The sequence below is a fragment of the Pongo pygmaeus genome, chromosome 1 (assembly GCF_028885625.2).
Source record: "Pongo pygmaeus isolate AG05252 chromosome 1, NHGRI_mPonPyg2-v2.0_pri, whole genome shotgun sequence".
Lineage (NCBI taxonomy): Eukaryota > Metazoa > Chordata > Mammalia > Primates > Hominidae > Pongo > Pongo pygmaeus.
Genome location: NC_072373.2, coordinates 8,761,576 through 8,775,016, shown reverse-complemented (window position 1 = coordinate 8,775,016; position 13,441 = coordinate 8,761,576). Strand labels below are relative to the sequence as shown.

The window sequence follows — 13,441 nt, the reverse complement described above, 5'->3', positions numbered from 1 at the left end:
CTTTTGTTAGTGATTTTGGAGTCTAAGAGGGCCCAAAGCACAGTGTTAAAGTGCTGGCTAGTGTTTCTGAGCACAGGACGGCTGTGATGTACCTGATGGGGAAAAATCTGTGTGTTGGACAAGCTTTGCTGAGGCATGAGCTATGGTGCTGCTGGCCTTGAGTATTAATGAATCAACAGAATATATTAAACATCTTTAAACATCAAACAATGTTATGTATTGGTCAGTCAATGAAAATGTTGTGATGCCAGAGGCTCACAGGAGCCCTGTATTTTTTCTAGGAGTGATAGTTCAGTATATGCTGATTCAGTGCTCAGTCCATAAATAGCAGGGATCGACCGTGTGTGTGTATGTACACATAGGTATGTATATATGTGTGCACGTGTGTATATGAGAGTGAGAGGGCCAGAGATTACCTGAGGTGGAGTTAACTAAGTCCCAGAGAGAAAAAGAGAACAGAAGAGATCGTATCACATACACATAGTTGTGGATAACAAGAAAGGAGTTATGGGACATAGATAAAGTGACAGTTCCCTCGACTTGCCATAAAGTTTACTGCCAGCCCAGGGCAGCTTTATTTCTTTCTGAAGTGAGTAGAAATGGTCTAATAGAGTACAAGGTATAAAGGACTGTGCAATTAGTCATTCATATGTGCTGAATAGTTTGGGGAGTGCCTCTAGAGTACTAATAGAAAGTCACTTTGTTGTAAAGACATTGATGAATTTCATCCTTCTCTTGTATCTGTAATTATTACTCTGATTTACCTTAGCCATCTTTTTGCTCTTACAGCTGCCTTTTGATTTGTTTTTGTGTTGTTTAAGACCCAGGGAAATTTACTGTGTCCATGGAGTAGGATTCTAGTCATTCAACCCCACGTTGAGTCTATTCAACAGCTAGATTGAGTCTATATTAAGGTGTCTAAACAAAATCAAACTAAGAAACCTAATTATGTCACCAAACTGTAGCAAGCTGGATTTTTTTTTTTTTTTTAATGAGGTTTTGGGTATAGAAAGGAGTTAGGCTTGGAGATAGTTGACTAACCAACTGCTCTGGTAGAAACTCTTTCCTTTAAAAGAATAAAGAGGTTATAGGAATTGGAGACCTTTATGTGTTATACTTTGGTGGGGACTTGTGTGTCTTAAAACAACCCTTGCCTTGTCTGTATTCTTAGCTTTAATGTTCTTTTAGAATATTACCTGAGTCTCTCATTTGCCGGAAAGATGAATATTGTCATTTTTAAAAGTCTGTCTTGTAATATGGCTTTACATGGTCTTACGATATTATTTATGAGGCTGACTCTCATAGGTAACTGACGAATGAAGTAGTATTTGCTCAAGTAGTAAAATTCTTGAGCAAAGCCACAATTAACTCGGGATAAAAGTAAGATTACTGTGCAATTGAAATTCTAGAAGAAGAGTTTTAATTTTTGGAGTAGCTTGGGATATTTGCAGTAAAACGTACCTCCGTTACTTCTTTGTATTCTTTTGATGCATCACATTCCAAATGCAAAATTTATGGAACTATCAGAGGATCAGCTTCTCTGGCAGATCTCTCATCAGTTCTTCCCTCGTTAAAAGAAGCTTCTTTGAGACACGTCTTTGTTAGTTAATCCTATCAACTGAAAACCTGCATTTCAAAACAGTCAGTAAATACAAAGCAGACCTAGCTTTGTTTAGGTGGTATCTATCAATTCTCTTGAAATTTATCAGGCTGTAGCTTCTATAGCAGTTCTTGGCTTAGCTGCTTGTCTGTTTAAACAAAAATAATATTGAAAGAATATTAACTTCTGAAGACTGCACTCAGAAATCATAATATGGTGATCTATTCTTAATGCATGTAGAAAATGTGATATTTTGGCTCTTTTAATACACCTTTGTGAGTTGTAAAATAATAAAGACAGGACTACAAATAAAAATAATCCAAATACTCTATAAAATAAAGACAGATTTGTGCTTCTTGAAGTCTATAAAATCTCCTACCCTATATTAATATTAAAAATGTACAGGATCTTCTCTCATAAGGAAACACATTTAGAATGACAAATTTTTAGTTTAAGATTATAAAGGGTGACAGAAGACACTTAAGAAGAAAATAAGCATGGAGTCCTTTTTGTATCAAAAAGAAAATCCAGGCCAGGCGCAGTGGCTCACGCCTGTAATCCCAGCAGTTTGGGAGGCCGAGATGGGTGGATCACCTGAGGTCAGGAGTTCAAGATTAGCCTGGCCAGCATGGTGAAACCCCGTCTCTACTAAAAATACAAAAAATGAGCCAGGCGTGGTGGCAGGTGCCTGTAATCCCAGCTACTTAGGAGGCTGAGGCAGGAGAACGGCTTGAACCTGGGAGGCGCAGGTTGCAGTGAGCAGATGTCACGCCATTATACTCCCACCTGGGTGACAGAGCGAGACCCCATCTCAAAAAAAAAAAAAAAAGAAAAAGAAAATCCAGCAAAAGGATCAAAACCTTTTATTTTTGTTCCATGACTTAAATCATTTAATTATATTTTCCCCCAAGTACAAAAAGCAATAAACAATGATTTCCATAGTTAAATAAATACTTTTATTCTTTAAAAATATTATGAAACCTTTAGTATCAAGTTACTTCCAAATTCAACTTGATTTCTGAATAAGAAATACTACTTTATAAAATGAAATTCCTGTGTTCTAGAAAGTATTATAAACAGGCAAAATAACAAAGGAAAACTATTGTTTTAAAGCATGCTCGAACGAATAAACATTTCTCAGATCACTAATAGTCAATAACATTATTTGGAAGATTTGGGGATAATCTGGTTCGCATTAAACATATTTACACTTTATTTTATTTTATTTTATTTTATTTATTTATTCGAGACAGGGTCTTGCTCTGTCACCCAGGCTGGAATTCAGTGGTGCAATCTCAGCTCACTGCAACCTCCTCTTCCCAGGTTCAGGTGATTCTCCTGCCTCAGCCTCTCAAGTAGCTGGAGTTACAGGCACCCGCCACCATGCCCCGCTAATTTTTGTATTTTTGGTAGAGATGGGGTTTCACCATGTTGGCCAAGCGAGTCCTCAAACTCCTGACCTCAGGTGATCCACCCGCCTTGGCCTCCCAAACTGCTGGGATTACAGGCATGAGCCACTGCACCTGGCCGTATTTACGCTTTAAAATGCCTCATGAATTAAGTCAAGCTTTGCTATATACAGATGCTAAGAAACATGAAAATATATAGAGTTCTGCTCTATTCAGATCAGCAAATTTATCAAGATAATTAGATTATTATCTAAGGGATTCAGTTGACCAGACTTTGAAAAACTATTTGGTTTTTGTTTTTCTAGAGAGCACAGTCAGACGAACTCGAAAAAATAGAAAAGCACGGCCGATCTTCCAAAGACAAGGAAAATGCCAAGTCTCTGGACAAACCTGAACAGTAAGCATGCCTTATAACCATGTAGAGGGCGTCTAGGCTATGGGTGGGCCCGTTGTGTTTGGAAAATGCAAATGCAGTGTCTTCAGTGCATACTTGTTATGAATGAGATGAGGATAAATATCTGTTTATGTGAATTATATTTTTCTTCTTAACTTGGCTTTATTTCCTTAGGTTCCTTTATGAACTGTCACTAATCCCCAACTTTTCAGAGCGAGTCTTTTGCATCCTGTTCCAGTCCACGTTTTCAGAAAGCATTTGCTCAATTCGTCGCAAACTGGAATTACTACAGAAATTGTGTGAGGTGAGTTCTGGTCCAAAGAGAGCTGAACTTGAGTCTCATTTAATTGTGCTCAGCCATGTTCATATTTCAGAAAAGCATTCTTTTATTTACTCTAAGTACTCACCAAATTTGAAGGATCGCAGTCCCACAGAAGGGAACATTTTATGATTGACCTTCAAGATCAAAGTAAATGTTCCGACGGGCGCCCAGGGCTGCCGGACCACATTGCTAGAATGTGGCCAGTACATGTTCGCCTCCAGAGATTTCTCTGCCCTCTCCTTTTGCCAAAACAAAATCTTCAGTTTTCACAGTCCTCTCAGACATCAGACTTCCAAAGGAATGTAATTTGAAGGCATTTTTTTTTACTTTCTTTCGTTATCTGGAAGGACCTCTCCACAAATTGTTAATAATTATTCCAGCCAAATAATTTAGGAACAGCCATATGACTCAACAGAAGAGAAATATTCTTTTGAAAACAAAAAATAAATGCTTGGCAGAAACGACCAATGTTAACATTTAAAACAATTTGTCAAATATCAGTAGTACCATTTGTTCTAGTTGCGGTAAATCATTTTGAAAAGTGAAAAGATGTTTTTAAAGGCTCACATTTTCAGAAGAAGTGACATGCAAAGTCAAATTAAACAGAGTGTTTTGGAAGAAATGAGTGTGAGCTCTTTGGGGGTAAACCTAAATTTAGAAATTAATCTCTGAATCTGGTTTTTGGTTTCCTCTGCTGATGCCAAACACTGGTATTGTTCCAGACACAGGCACCATTAAGACAATGGCAGTGAAATTAGTGATGTTATTTTGTAATAGTCTCATTTGGCCTTATTTAATAGTTATCATATAGCCTTAGTTCCCATATAGCCTTAGTAGTTCTCACACAGCCTTGTTTTCCTTGCAGTTACATCATAGAAATGGCCTAACATAGCATCCCCCGGCTTACAAAGGCATACCTGAATGTTTGTGGGTGGTGCAAGTTTTACTAACTTTCAGGATATTGCTCTTAAAATATACCTAATAATTAGGAATGATAAAGTTTGCTTGTGACCCAAAACCCCTAATATAATATAAATAGCTGGCATCGACTCGATGATTCAAACAAAACCCGGTATAAGATAAAAGTTGTTTTTTGTTGTTATTCTGTTTCACAGACATTAAAAAATGGCCCAGGGGTTATGCAGGTTCTAGGTTTGGTTCTTGCCTTTGGCAACTACATGAATGGAGGAAATAAGACTCGAGGACAGGCGGATGGCTTTGGATTAGACATTCTTCCAAAACTGAAAGATGTCAAGAGCAGTGTAAGTATTTTGCATGAGTGGACGTAAGCACATTGAGGATTCAAGGTTTTGTTTAGTAATAGGTTTGAATGTAAAGTAGTTGTAAAAAATATTTCTTTTATGTTCCTAGGTCAAATGCTTCTTTATGTTCTGAGCTAGAAAAAAGTAATGTCCATCAGATATTTGTGATTTTGTGATTAATAATGTTTCCTAAAGTGAATAATTTTTATTCTTATGTCTAATGCATAATTACAACTTTTTAATATAAAAACAATATAAAATAACTTTTTATATTGCTTTAATATAAAACAATAATTTCTTTTACCGTATCTTTCCCATGTCTGCTAATATTTATCCTTTTGGAATCTGAAGGCTAATTATTTTCTATGAGTTAGACAGTATATCTCTTATTTTTTTCTTTGTCATGTTAAGCAATGGAGGCCAATAGGTCCATATTTTGAAAATAACACAATGATGAGTAAAATGGCTTGTAAATAAAATATAAAAGGTGATTCTACTCTGCTGCATATGATTTTCTCCTTGATACTGGTGTGTAGGGGGTTGTCTAAGCTCTCTTGCAGACCTAATCATTTTTTGGTACTACTTCTGCAGTTGTGTTTGTTTGAAATTAATGTCTAAGCAATTGTGAGAGTGCCAGTAGAAATATGAGGTTAGGAATGATGGTTAGAGTCACAGACTCAAGTCTGAGACGGTAAACTTAAAAAATAAAAGAGTTACATTTCTCTGATAAAAGAATCATCACACAAAAAAGTAGGATAAAGGAAATTCTGGACATGTTTTTGAAATATTAAGTTTAATAATTGGCTTGTAGAAATAAAAATATGTAGGACTGTCCTTCCTAGATAATGAAATAATTTCCTTCATGGGAGAGAGAGAGACTTTTAAAAATCTTTTCTGCCAGCCAACAATTTGTTTATTGTTTTATATACAGATGCTTCTCAACATAAAATGGAGTTATGGCCTGATAAACCTATCCTAAGTTGAAAATACCATAAGTGAAAAGGCATTCAATACATCTAACCTAGTAAACATCAAAGCTTAGCCTAGCCTGCCTCAAACATGCTCAGAACACTTACCTCAGCCTACAGTTGGGCAAATCATCTAACACAAAGCCTATTTTATAATAAAGTGCTGAATATCGCATGTAATTTATTGAATACCATGCTGCAAGTGAAAAACAGAATGGTTGTATGGGAACTCGAAGTACAGTTTCCACTAAATGCGTATCACTTTTGTACCATTGTAAAGTCAAAAAATTGTAAGATGAACCATCGTGAGTCGGAGACTGTGTCTGTGTGTGTGTGTGTGTGTGTGTGTTGTCAAATTAATACAGATATTCATGCAATATTCTTTCATTGAGCATCTATGGAATGTGGACACTGCTCTTCCAAAATTGAATAATTCATAGTCCTTCCTTGGTACACCAGCAGCATATGATTTTTTTATTTTTATAATTGTTCAAATGCTCATATATATGATACACATTTTCATAGAAGTATCTACTATAGAGAGCTGATAAATTACATTTGTTAAAAAAAAAAATGCTTAAGCCAAGTGCAATAGCATGAGCCCGTAATCCCAGCTACTTGGGAGGACTTTTCAAGGCCAACCTCGGCAATACAGTGAGACCCCTTCTCAAAAAAAAGAGGAAGAAAGAAAAGAAAAGTCCCTTTCTTAACCTGTGGTAATTCTTGAATACTCAGCAACTGCTTGTTGGAGTGAAACAACTTTTGCAAATAATATTGAAATATATAGCATCAATATCATATTTAAATTATAGAAATGAACTGGAAATAGATTCTAGTGATCATATATTAATAAGAGATTATTTGTGGGACTTTTTTGGTATCAGTTTATATATCTTATTCAATCCTCTATCAGGTTAAATTTCATTAATTTAAATAATCAAGAGGTAACCTAAAATAAAAATTTAAATATGTAATCAAGAAATACATTTTTAAAATAGTTTCACTTGTACTCAGAAGAGCTATGCAAAGTCTTTCTGAATTGGTTCTTTCTCTGTAAAACAAATGTAACTGTATTTATTCCTTAGTACTATTTATAGACCTCCACGGACAGAGCTGTTACTTTGATCACTTAGAATTTTCTCTCAGCATGCCTACTTTTGTTAATTGATTCAGGTGCTGCCAACCGTTTCATTGAATTAGAAGTTGGGAGAGAGAAAGGAAGTCAAGTTGCTTAAATCATTTTACAAGCAAATCCTGTCTAATGAGGGATGTCTCTAATAGCTATATTACTGACTCCTGTCAAACTTGATTATAAAGAGGTTTTGCTCTTTTTACAAATATAGAAAAAATCGTGGTTATATTAAACATTCCAGAGAATGTAGTTTGTATCATAGGGTTTGTTTTTAAAGTAAAATATATACTTGAGCTCTCAAATTCAGATTATCTACTACTACTTTGGAACAATACAGAAAAAAAAGTAGAATAAAAATTAATACCCCTAAATAAACCAGAAAGGATGTGAAAAGGTATTTTTGAAGTGTGTTAGATATGAAACAATTTTACCTTTTTTTAAATGGAACTATCTACATTGTCTTATTTATAACCACGTGAGTATTAATTCCTCAAATCTCAATTGCTGATAAATTATAATATTGGAATTGTTAAAAGCTCCCCTTTACTTAGTATTGGAATTGTTAAAAGCTCCCCTTTACTTAAAATGATACTTAGCTTTTTTATTTCCCTAATCCACATGCTAATGAGCCTCAATCAAACTTACTGTTGGAGTGGTACCTATTAGTCCACTATATATCAATGCTAGCAATGTTTAATTATTTCTTTTAAGATAGTAGTTTTAAAACATAAAAAATTATCAAACAAAAACAATAAAAGCACAAAATAATAAAATATACAAGACATGAGCTAAATTTCTAATTGAGGGGGGTAACAATTGGAAAGTATTTACAGTTCAGACTTTGCCCCTAAATAGCTGTGCTAAGATTGGAACACTGGGGAGAAAAATCTTTTAAGCCATCAAACTCCTTAGACACAATGGCCAAGACAATTCACAATGTAAAATTTCACATTTCATTCCAAATGTTCTCATGTATATACATGAATTCACTAGAATCTTTTTTGGTAACACTTTGTATTTAATTAGTTAAAAAATATATTGTCACTGACTTTGGTCTTTCTGCCTAGGACAATAGCAGAAGCCTTTTGTCATATATTGTTTCATATTATCTCCGAAATTTTGATGAGGTAAGTCAATTTTTACATCTAGTCATATTCCATTATTCTTTATTCGTTGGATGATTTGGCAGTACTTTTTATTGTTGTTTTTGTTTTGGACATACCTGCTATTATTCCTTTTTATATTGATAACCAATTTCTTGAAATATGATGGGGTTTTTTTGTTCATTAGGATGCTGGAAAAGAACAGTGCCTCTTTCCACTGCCGGAACCCCAGGACCTTTTTCAGGCCTCACAGATGAAGTTTGAAGATTTTCAAAAAGATCTCAGAAAACTGAAGAAAGACTTGAAAGGTAACTTAAAATCCTGAACTCATGTTTTCTGTTTATGCTTTTTTAATCAGAGAAGGCAGACTTTTCAATGTTTTTAGAGAAAAGTAATCTTTTTTATCTTTATAGAACTAAATTTGTGTGTGTGTGGCAAAAGAACAATTTTGCCTATATTCTTATTCTTTGGTTGTTTAAGAAGTTATGTGTATCAAAAATTTGGTTATTAAGTAATATCTTGGTTATTTCAATTAACAATCTGTCTTGTCAGGAATAAGTTTACATTTTGTTTTCATTTTATAACCAAGAACATTTGGGTATTGGTCATGTCATGGTTAGATACAAATTATGTCATTGTTATAATAGAAGATAAATAGTCCCTCCCCATTTTCCCTTGGTGTACTTGCCCAGGATTTTCTGGCTTATGAACTTTCTGGGGAACAAAATATCTTCTTCTGCTTAAAAACCACATACATGTATATTGTTTTATTACCAGTCAAGCTTTACATAAAATTATTTTGAAGAATAATAGGCTGAAATTTTTCGAATTTCTAAATTAAAAGTAGCATTTACAAAAAAGCAAATAGTTTGCAGATTTTTTTATTTTGTAAGTAAAATTCCTGCTACCCCCTTTTCTTGATATTCCTATCGAGTCGTGAACACCTCAGCTATCTATTTCAGCTTCTTTCTTGCTGTATTACATACAGATGAGGAGTAAATACATTTACCTGAGCTTTTCATTTGATATTGTGTTACTATATGAGAAGAAAAGGCCTGGTTACCCCTGTCCAGAAACCAAAAAGATAGAACTTTTTAAGACACTCCGAATTTCGAGATGTGTTTATCCAAAGATACTGATCTGTAATCAAATTCATAGAGTTGTTATATTCTAGTTACAGATGTTTTAAAATGGATTTCAGTGACCATAGGGACATTATGTAGTGTGATTATAGTTCTTATGTATTCAACAACATTTATTACGGACCTGGTTCATAGCAGACAGTTGCTAGGTGCTGTGGATCCACAAAGGTTACAGTAACCGCTGTTGAAGAGGGCTAAAATTCTGTCACTTAGATGGACCCTGTTGGAGCCTTACAAGTTGGTGCTCATTGACCGAGGCCAAGAAAGACTGCCTTGACTTGCTCTGTTTTTAGTACAATAATAATAAATTAAACTATGTTACATTTGTATAATATTATGGTGCTGTGTATTTTAATCTAAGAATGAATTCTTAAAGCAACAACAAAAAAAAACCCACTCATGCTATAGTGTTATAGTTCAACCTGATGACAGGCATCTTGGTTTGCTTATGAAATTTACACACACTCTGATGTGTAAATGCTAGAGGCATTTCTAGGGGATCTGGAAAATACTTCCCACTTCAATCAATAGTTCAGTCTTGTAAAGTAGGATTTCATAGTTTACAGGTGATTTGATAAAGGAGCGGAATGGGTGACCCTATTATCAGGATATCAGGATTTATGTTTGCTTTCTGGAGTTGCATCACTTTGGAATGTTATTCCATTTTCTTATGATAAATACACAACTTCTTACTATAGGCATTAAACATACATGTAACTATGAAAATGGCAAGTTCTCACAAGACTTGGAGCTGAAAAGAAAGACCTAACTAACACCAGATAGTGGGTTTGAAAAGGACAAGCAGCCAGCCAGGCATGGTGGCTCACACCTGTAATCCCAGCACTTTGGGAGGCTGAGACAGGTGGATCACCTGAGGTCAGGACTTCGAGAGCAGCCTGACCAATATGAAGAAACCCCATCTCTACTAAAAATACAAAATTAGCCAGGCGTGGTGGCACATATCTGTAATCCCAGCTACTTGGGAGCCTGAGGCAGGAAAATCACTTGAACCTGGGAGGCAGAGGTTGCAGTGAGCCAATATCGCGCCATTGCACTCCAGCCTGAGCAACAAGAGCGAAACTCCATCTCAAAAATAAATAAATAAATAAGTAAAAATAAAGAAAGAAAAAGACAAGCAGCCAGCGCCTCTGAATACTATTTCCACATCTGCATTTGCCACCTACAAGTGCTGGGTGCCTACATTCGGTAGCACAGAAGATTAGATATTGAAGGAGCATCTTAGCAATTTTTGAGTACCTCAGAGTTTAAAGAGAGGATTTTAACCCTGAAGGTTTACACTTTATATCAGGGAAAGATGAACTTGTCTTTCAGATATCATCAGACCTGTGCCCTTGGCCAACAACGATCACATTTGCCTGGCGCAGTATTTTCCCCAGTCTGAACACAGCCTGTTATGATTTGATAGAATTGTTGAAATGGGGAGTTTCATGACCAAATGAACGTTAAGTTAAAGTTAAAAGGACTTCATGGTATTCTCCAAAAAAAAAAAAGGGGGGGGTTGCAATTGTTTTCCCATTTATTACAGAGCACTTTTTTCACAGAATCTCTGGTGTGTTCTGTAGTCACTGAAACATATTTTGAGAAATGCAAGGCTGGTGCACTGTGTTAGTAACAGAAGAATGGCATTTACCTTTGAGGAGCTTACAGGGAAGGTTGGAGAAATGATGCTATAGTTGATGAAATAATGTAATTATATATTACTCTTCTTAAAAAATGGAATCAGCTCGAAGAGCTATTTACAAAGCTGTCAAACTCTGAGGATTAAAAACTGACAAATCATAATTTACCTCATTTTTTTTGCTCTTCTAAATTTGGGGTTTTCCATGAAAAACAAGATGTTTTATGACATGACGAAGGAAATCTTATGGACTGAAATATAAATTCAGTTACTGGGAAATAAAGATATATCCAAATGTAGAATTTCGTATCAACAACGCATGAAATCTGCCTCATGTCCTTTTTAGGAATGAGAGGGATATAAATAAATATGTACGTCCATCTGACTAAATGGGAGTCAAATGGAAAATTATTGGATTATGTTATTTTAGGAACAATTACTTTGAAATAATGTCTACTTTGATCAAAGTAGCCTATTAAAAATGATTCCTTTTCTTTTGTTTTCTTTTTTTTTTTTTTAAGACAGTTTTGCTCTGTCTCCCAGACTGGAGTGCAGTGGCACAATCTCGGCTCACTGCAGCCTCCGCCTCCCCATCTCCTGGGTTCAAGCAATTCTCTTGCCCCAGCCTCCTGAGTAGCTGGGATTACAGGCACATGCCACCACTTCCAGCTAATTTTTTGTATTTCTGGTAGAGACAGGGTTTTGCCATGTTGGCCAGGCTGGTCTTGAACTCCTGACAAAAATGATTCCTTCTAAGTGATCAAGTGAGGGAATTCATTTAAGAAGATTCATACAGCCACATTTTGTTTCCCAGAGGCAAGTTGTTATAAAAAAGGTTTAGAAAATAGGATAATGTATAGAAAGCATTTATCTCAATACCTTTCATACAATAAATATTCAATAAATCTTGGCCATTCATAATAAGGTAAATATAGAATAAGCAGCATGATTAGTTTGATAAAGACAGATAAGCAATAATCATAGTAGCTCATCTACTGGCTCTAGCACTTCTGTTTCTGCTTAGAGACTTGATTTTGATTTCTAAGGAAAGGCTGAAAAATAATGTGTTATGGCTCACACATTTTAATGAGACAACTGAATCTCATTTTAGCATTTTATAATAACATCCACTGTGTTTAGTTTCTCTGCTCACTCCCAAGATTTCCATATTTCCTCAGGGTGCTTCCCTGGCTTTCTGAGCTCAGTGACTTGTAGTTCGTTAAGCAACCTGATCTGCTTTTGATCTCTTCTGGCTGTCAGCAGCTTTTCCTGATGTAGTCATGCCAAATGGTGACTCTGTTCCAGTGCCTTTCTTGAATAGGAATTGTAGCATTTGCCACATGACTTAAATCAACTCAACATGCACGGAGCATTGAGTAATTAAGTTACCGGAACTGGACGAGAATGTTCTCATGCAAATTCTTCTCTGTATCCTCTTTCTTTCTGTTCTTCCTCCCTGCACTCACACACTCTCTCTCTTTTCAATATCTAAGTTGAAAACAAGTTTAAAATTCATTAACTATACCTTCAAGTTGAAGCAATGTCCATTTTCCAGAGATTTATAGGAAAAACCAGCCCTCAAACTTGTTTATATTTTATTTTTGGCTTACAACTACTAGTTTGTAGCTATTACATTTAAATTGTTCATTTCTGATACTTCCTTTTTTCCCCTTATGTTTGAGGAGAGGAAACAAATAAGCTTTTTAAAAAATAACATTTTACAGTAGTCCTCCCCACCCATCCAAGGTTTTACTTTCCTTGGTTTCAGTTACCCACAGTCAACCTTGATCCAAAAATATTAAGTGGAAAATTTCAAAAATAAGCAATTCATATGTTTTACATTCGGCACTGTTCTGCCATCTACCTTCATCCCTTGCGGCACGTGGATCCTTGCTTAGTTCAACGTATTCATGCTGTATATACTGCCCACCTGTTCATCACTTAGGACAGTGGTCCACAGCTTCTTGGCAATAGGGACCAGTTTCATGGAAGACAGTTTTTCCATGGACAAGCCAGGAGGATGGTTTCAGGATGATTCGAGGGCATTACATTTATTGTGCACTTTACTTCTATTATAATTACATTGTAATATATAATGAAGTAATTATACAACTTATCGTAATGTAGAATCAGTGGAAGCCCTAAACTTGTTCTTCTGCAACTAGACAGTCCCATCTGGGGGTGATGGGAGACACTGGCAGATCATGAGACATTAGATTCTCCTAAGGAGCATACAACCTAGATCCCGCACATGCGCAGTTCACAGCAGGGTTCTGGCTCCTATGAGAGTCTAACGCTGCTGCTGATCTGACAGGAGGCAGAGCACAGGTGGTAATGCTTGTGATGAAGAGCGGCTGTAAATACAGATGAAGCTTTGCTTGCTCGCTGGCCTCTCACCACCTGCTGGGTGGCCCAACTCCTAACAGGCTGCAGACCAGTACCCATCTGTGGCCCAGGGGTTGAGGACCCC

General features: G+C 35.9%; 1 protein-coding gene across 1 annotated transcript in view; it reads left to right on the top strand.

Annotated features, from left to right (window-relative positions):
- The window catches only part of FMN2 (formin 2), a 388,079-nt gene that overhangs the window by 235,039 nt on the left and 139,599 nt on the right, over nt 1-13,441 (top strand). The window contains exons 9-13 of the mRNA XM_063670713.1: nt 3,315-3,406; nt 3,578-3,707; nt 4,841-4,987; nt 8,155-8,214; nt 8,378-8,498. Coding sequence (XP_063526783.1) covers nt 3,315-3,406; nt 3,578-3,707; nt 4,841-4,987; nt 8,155-8,214; nt 8,378-8,498 — 550 coding nt within the window. The remainder of the gene's footprint in view (nt 1-3,314; nt 3,407-3,577; nt 3,708-4,840; nt 4,988-8,154; nt 8,215-8,377; nt 8,499-13,441) is intronic.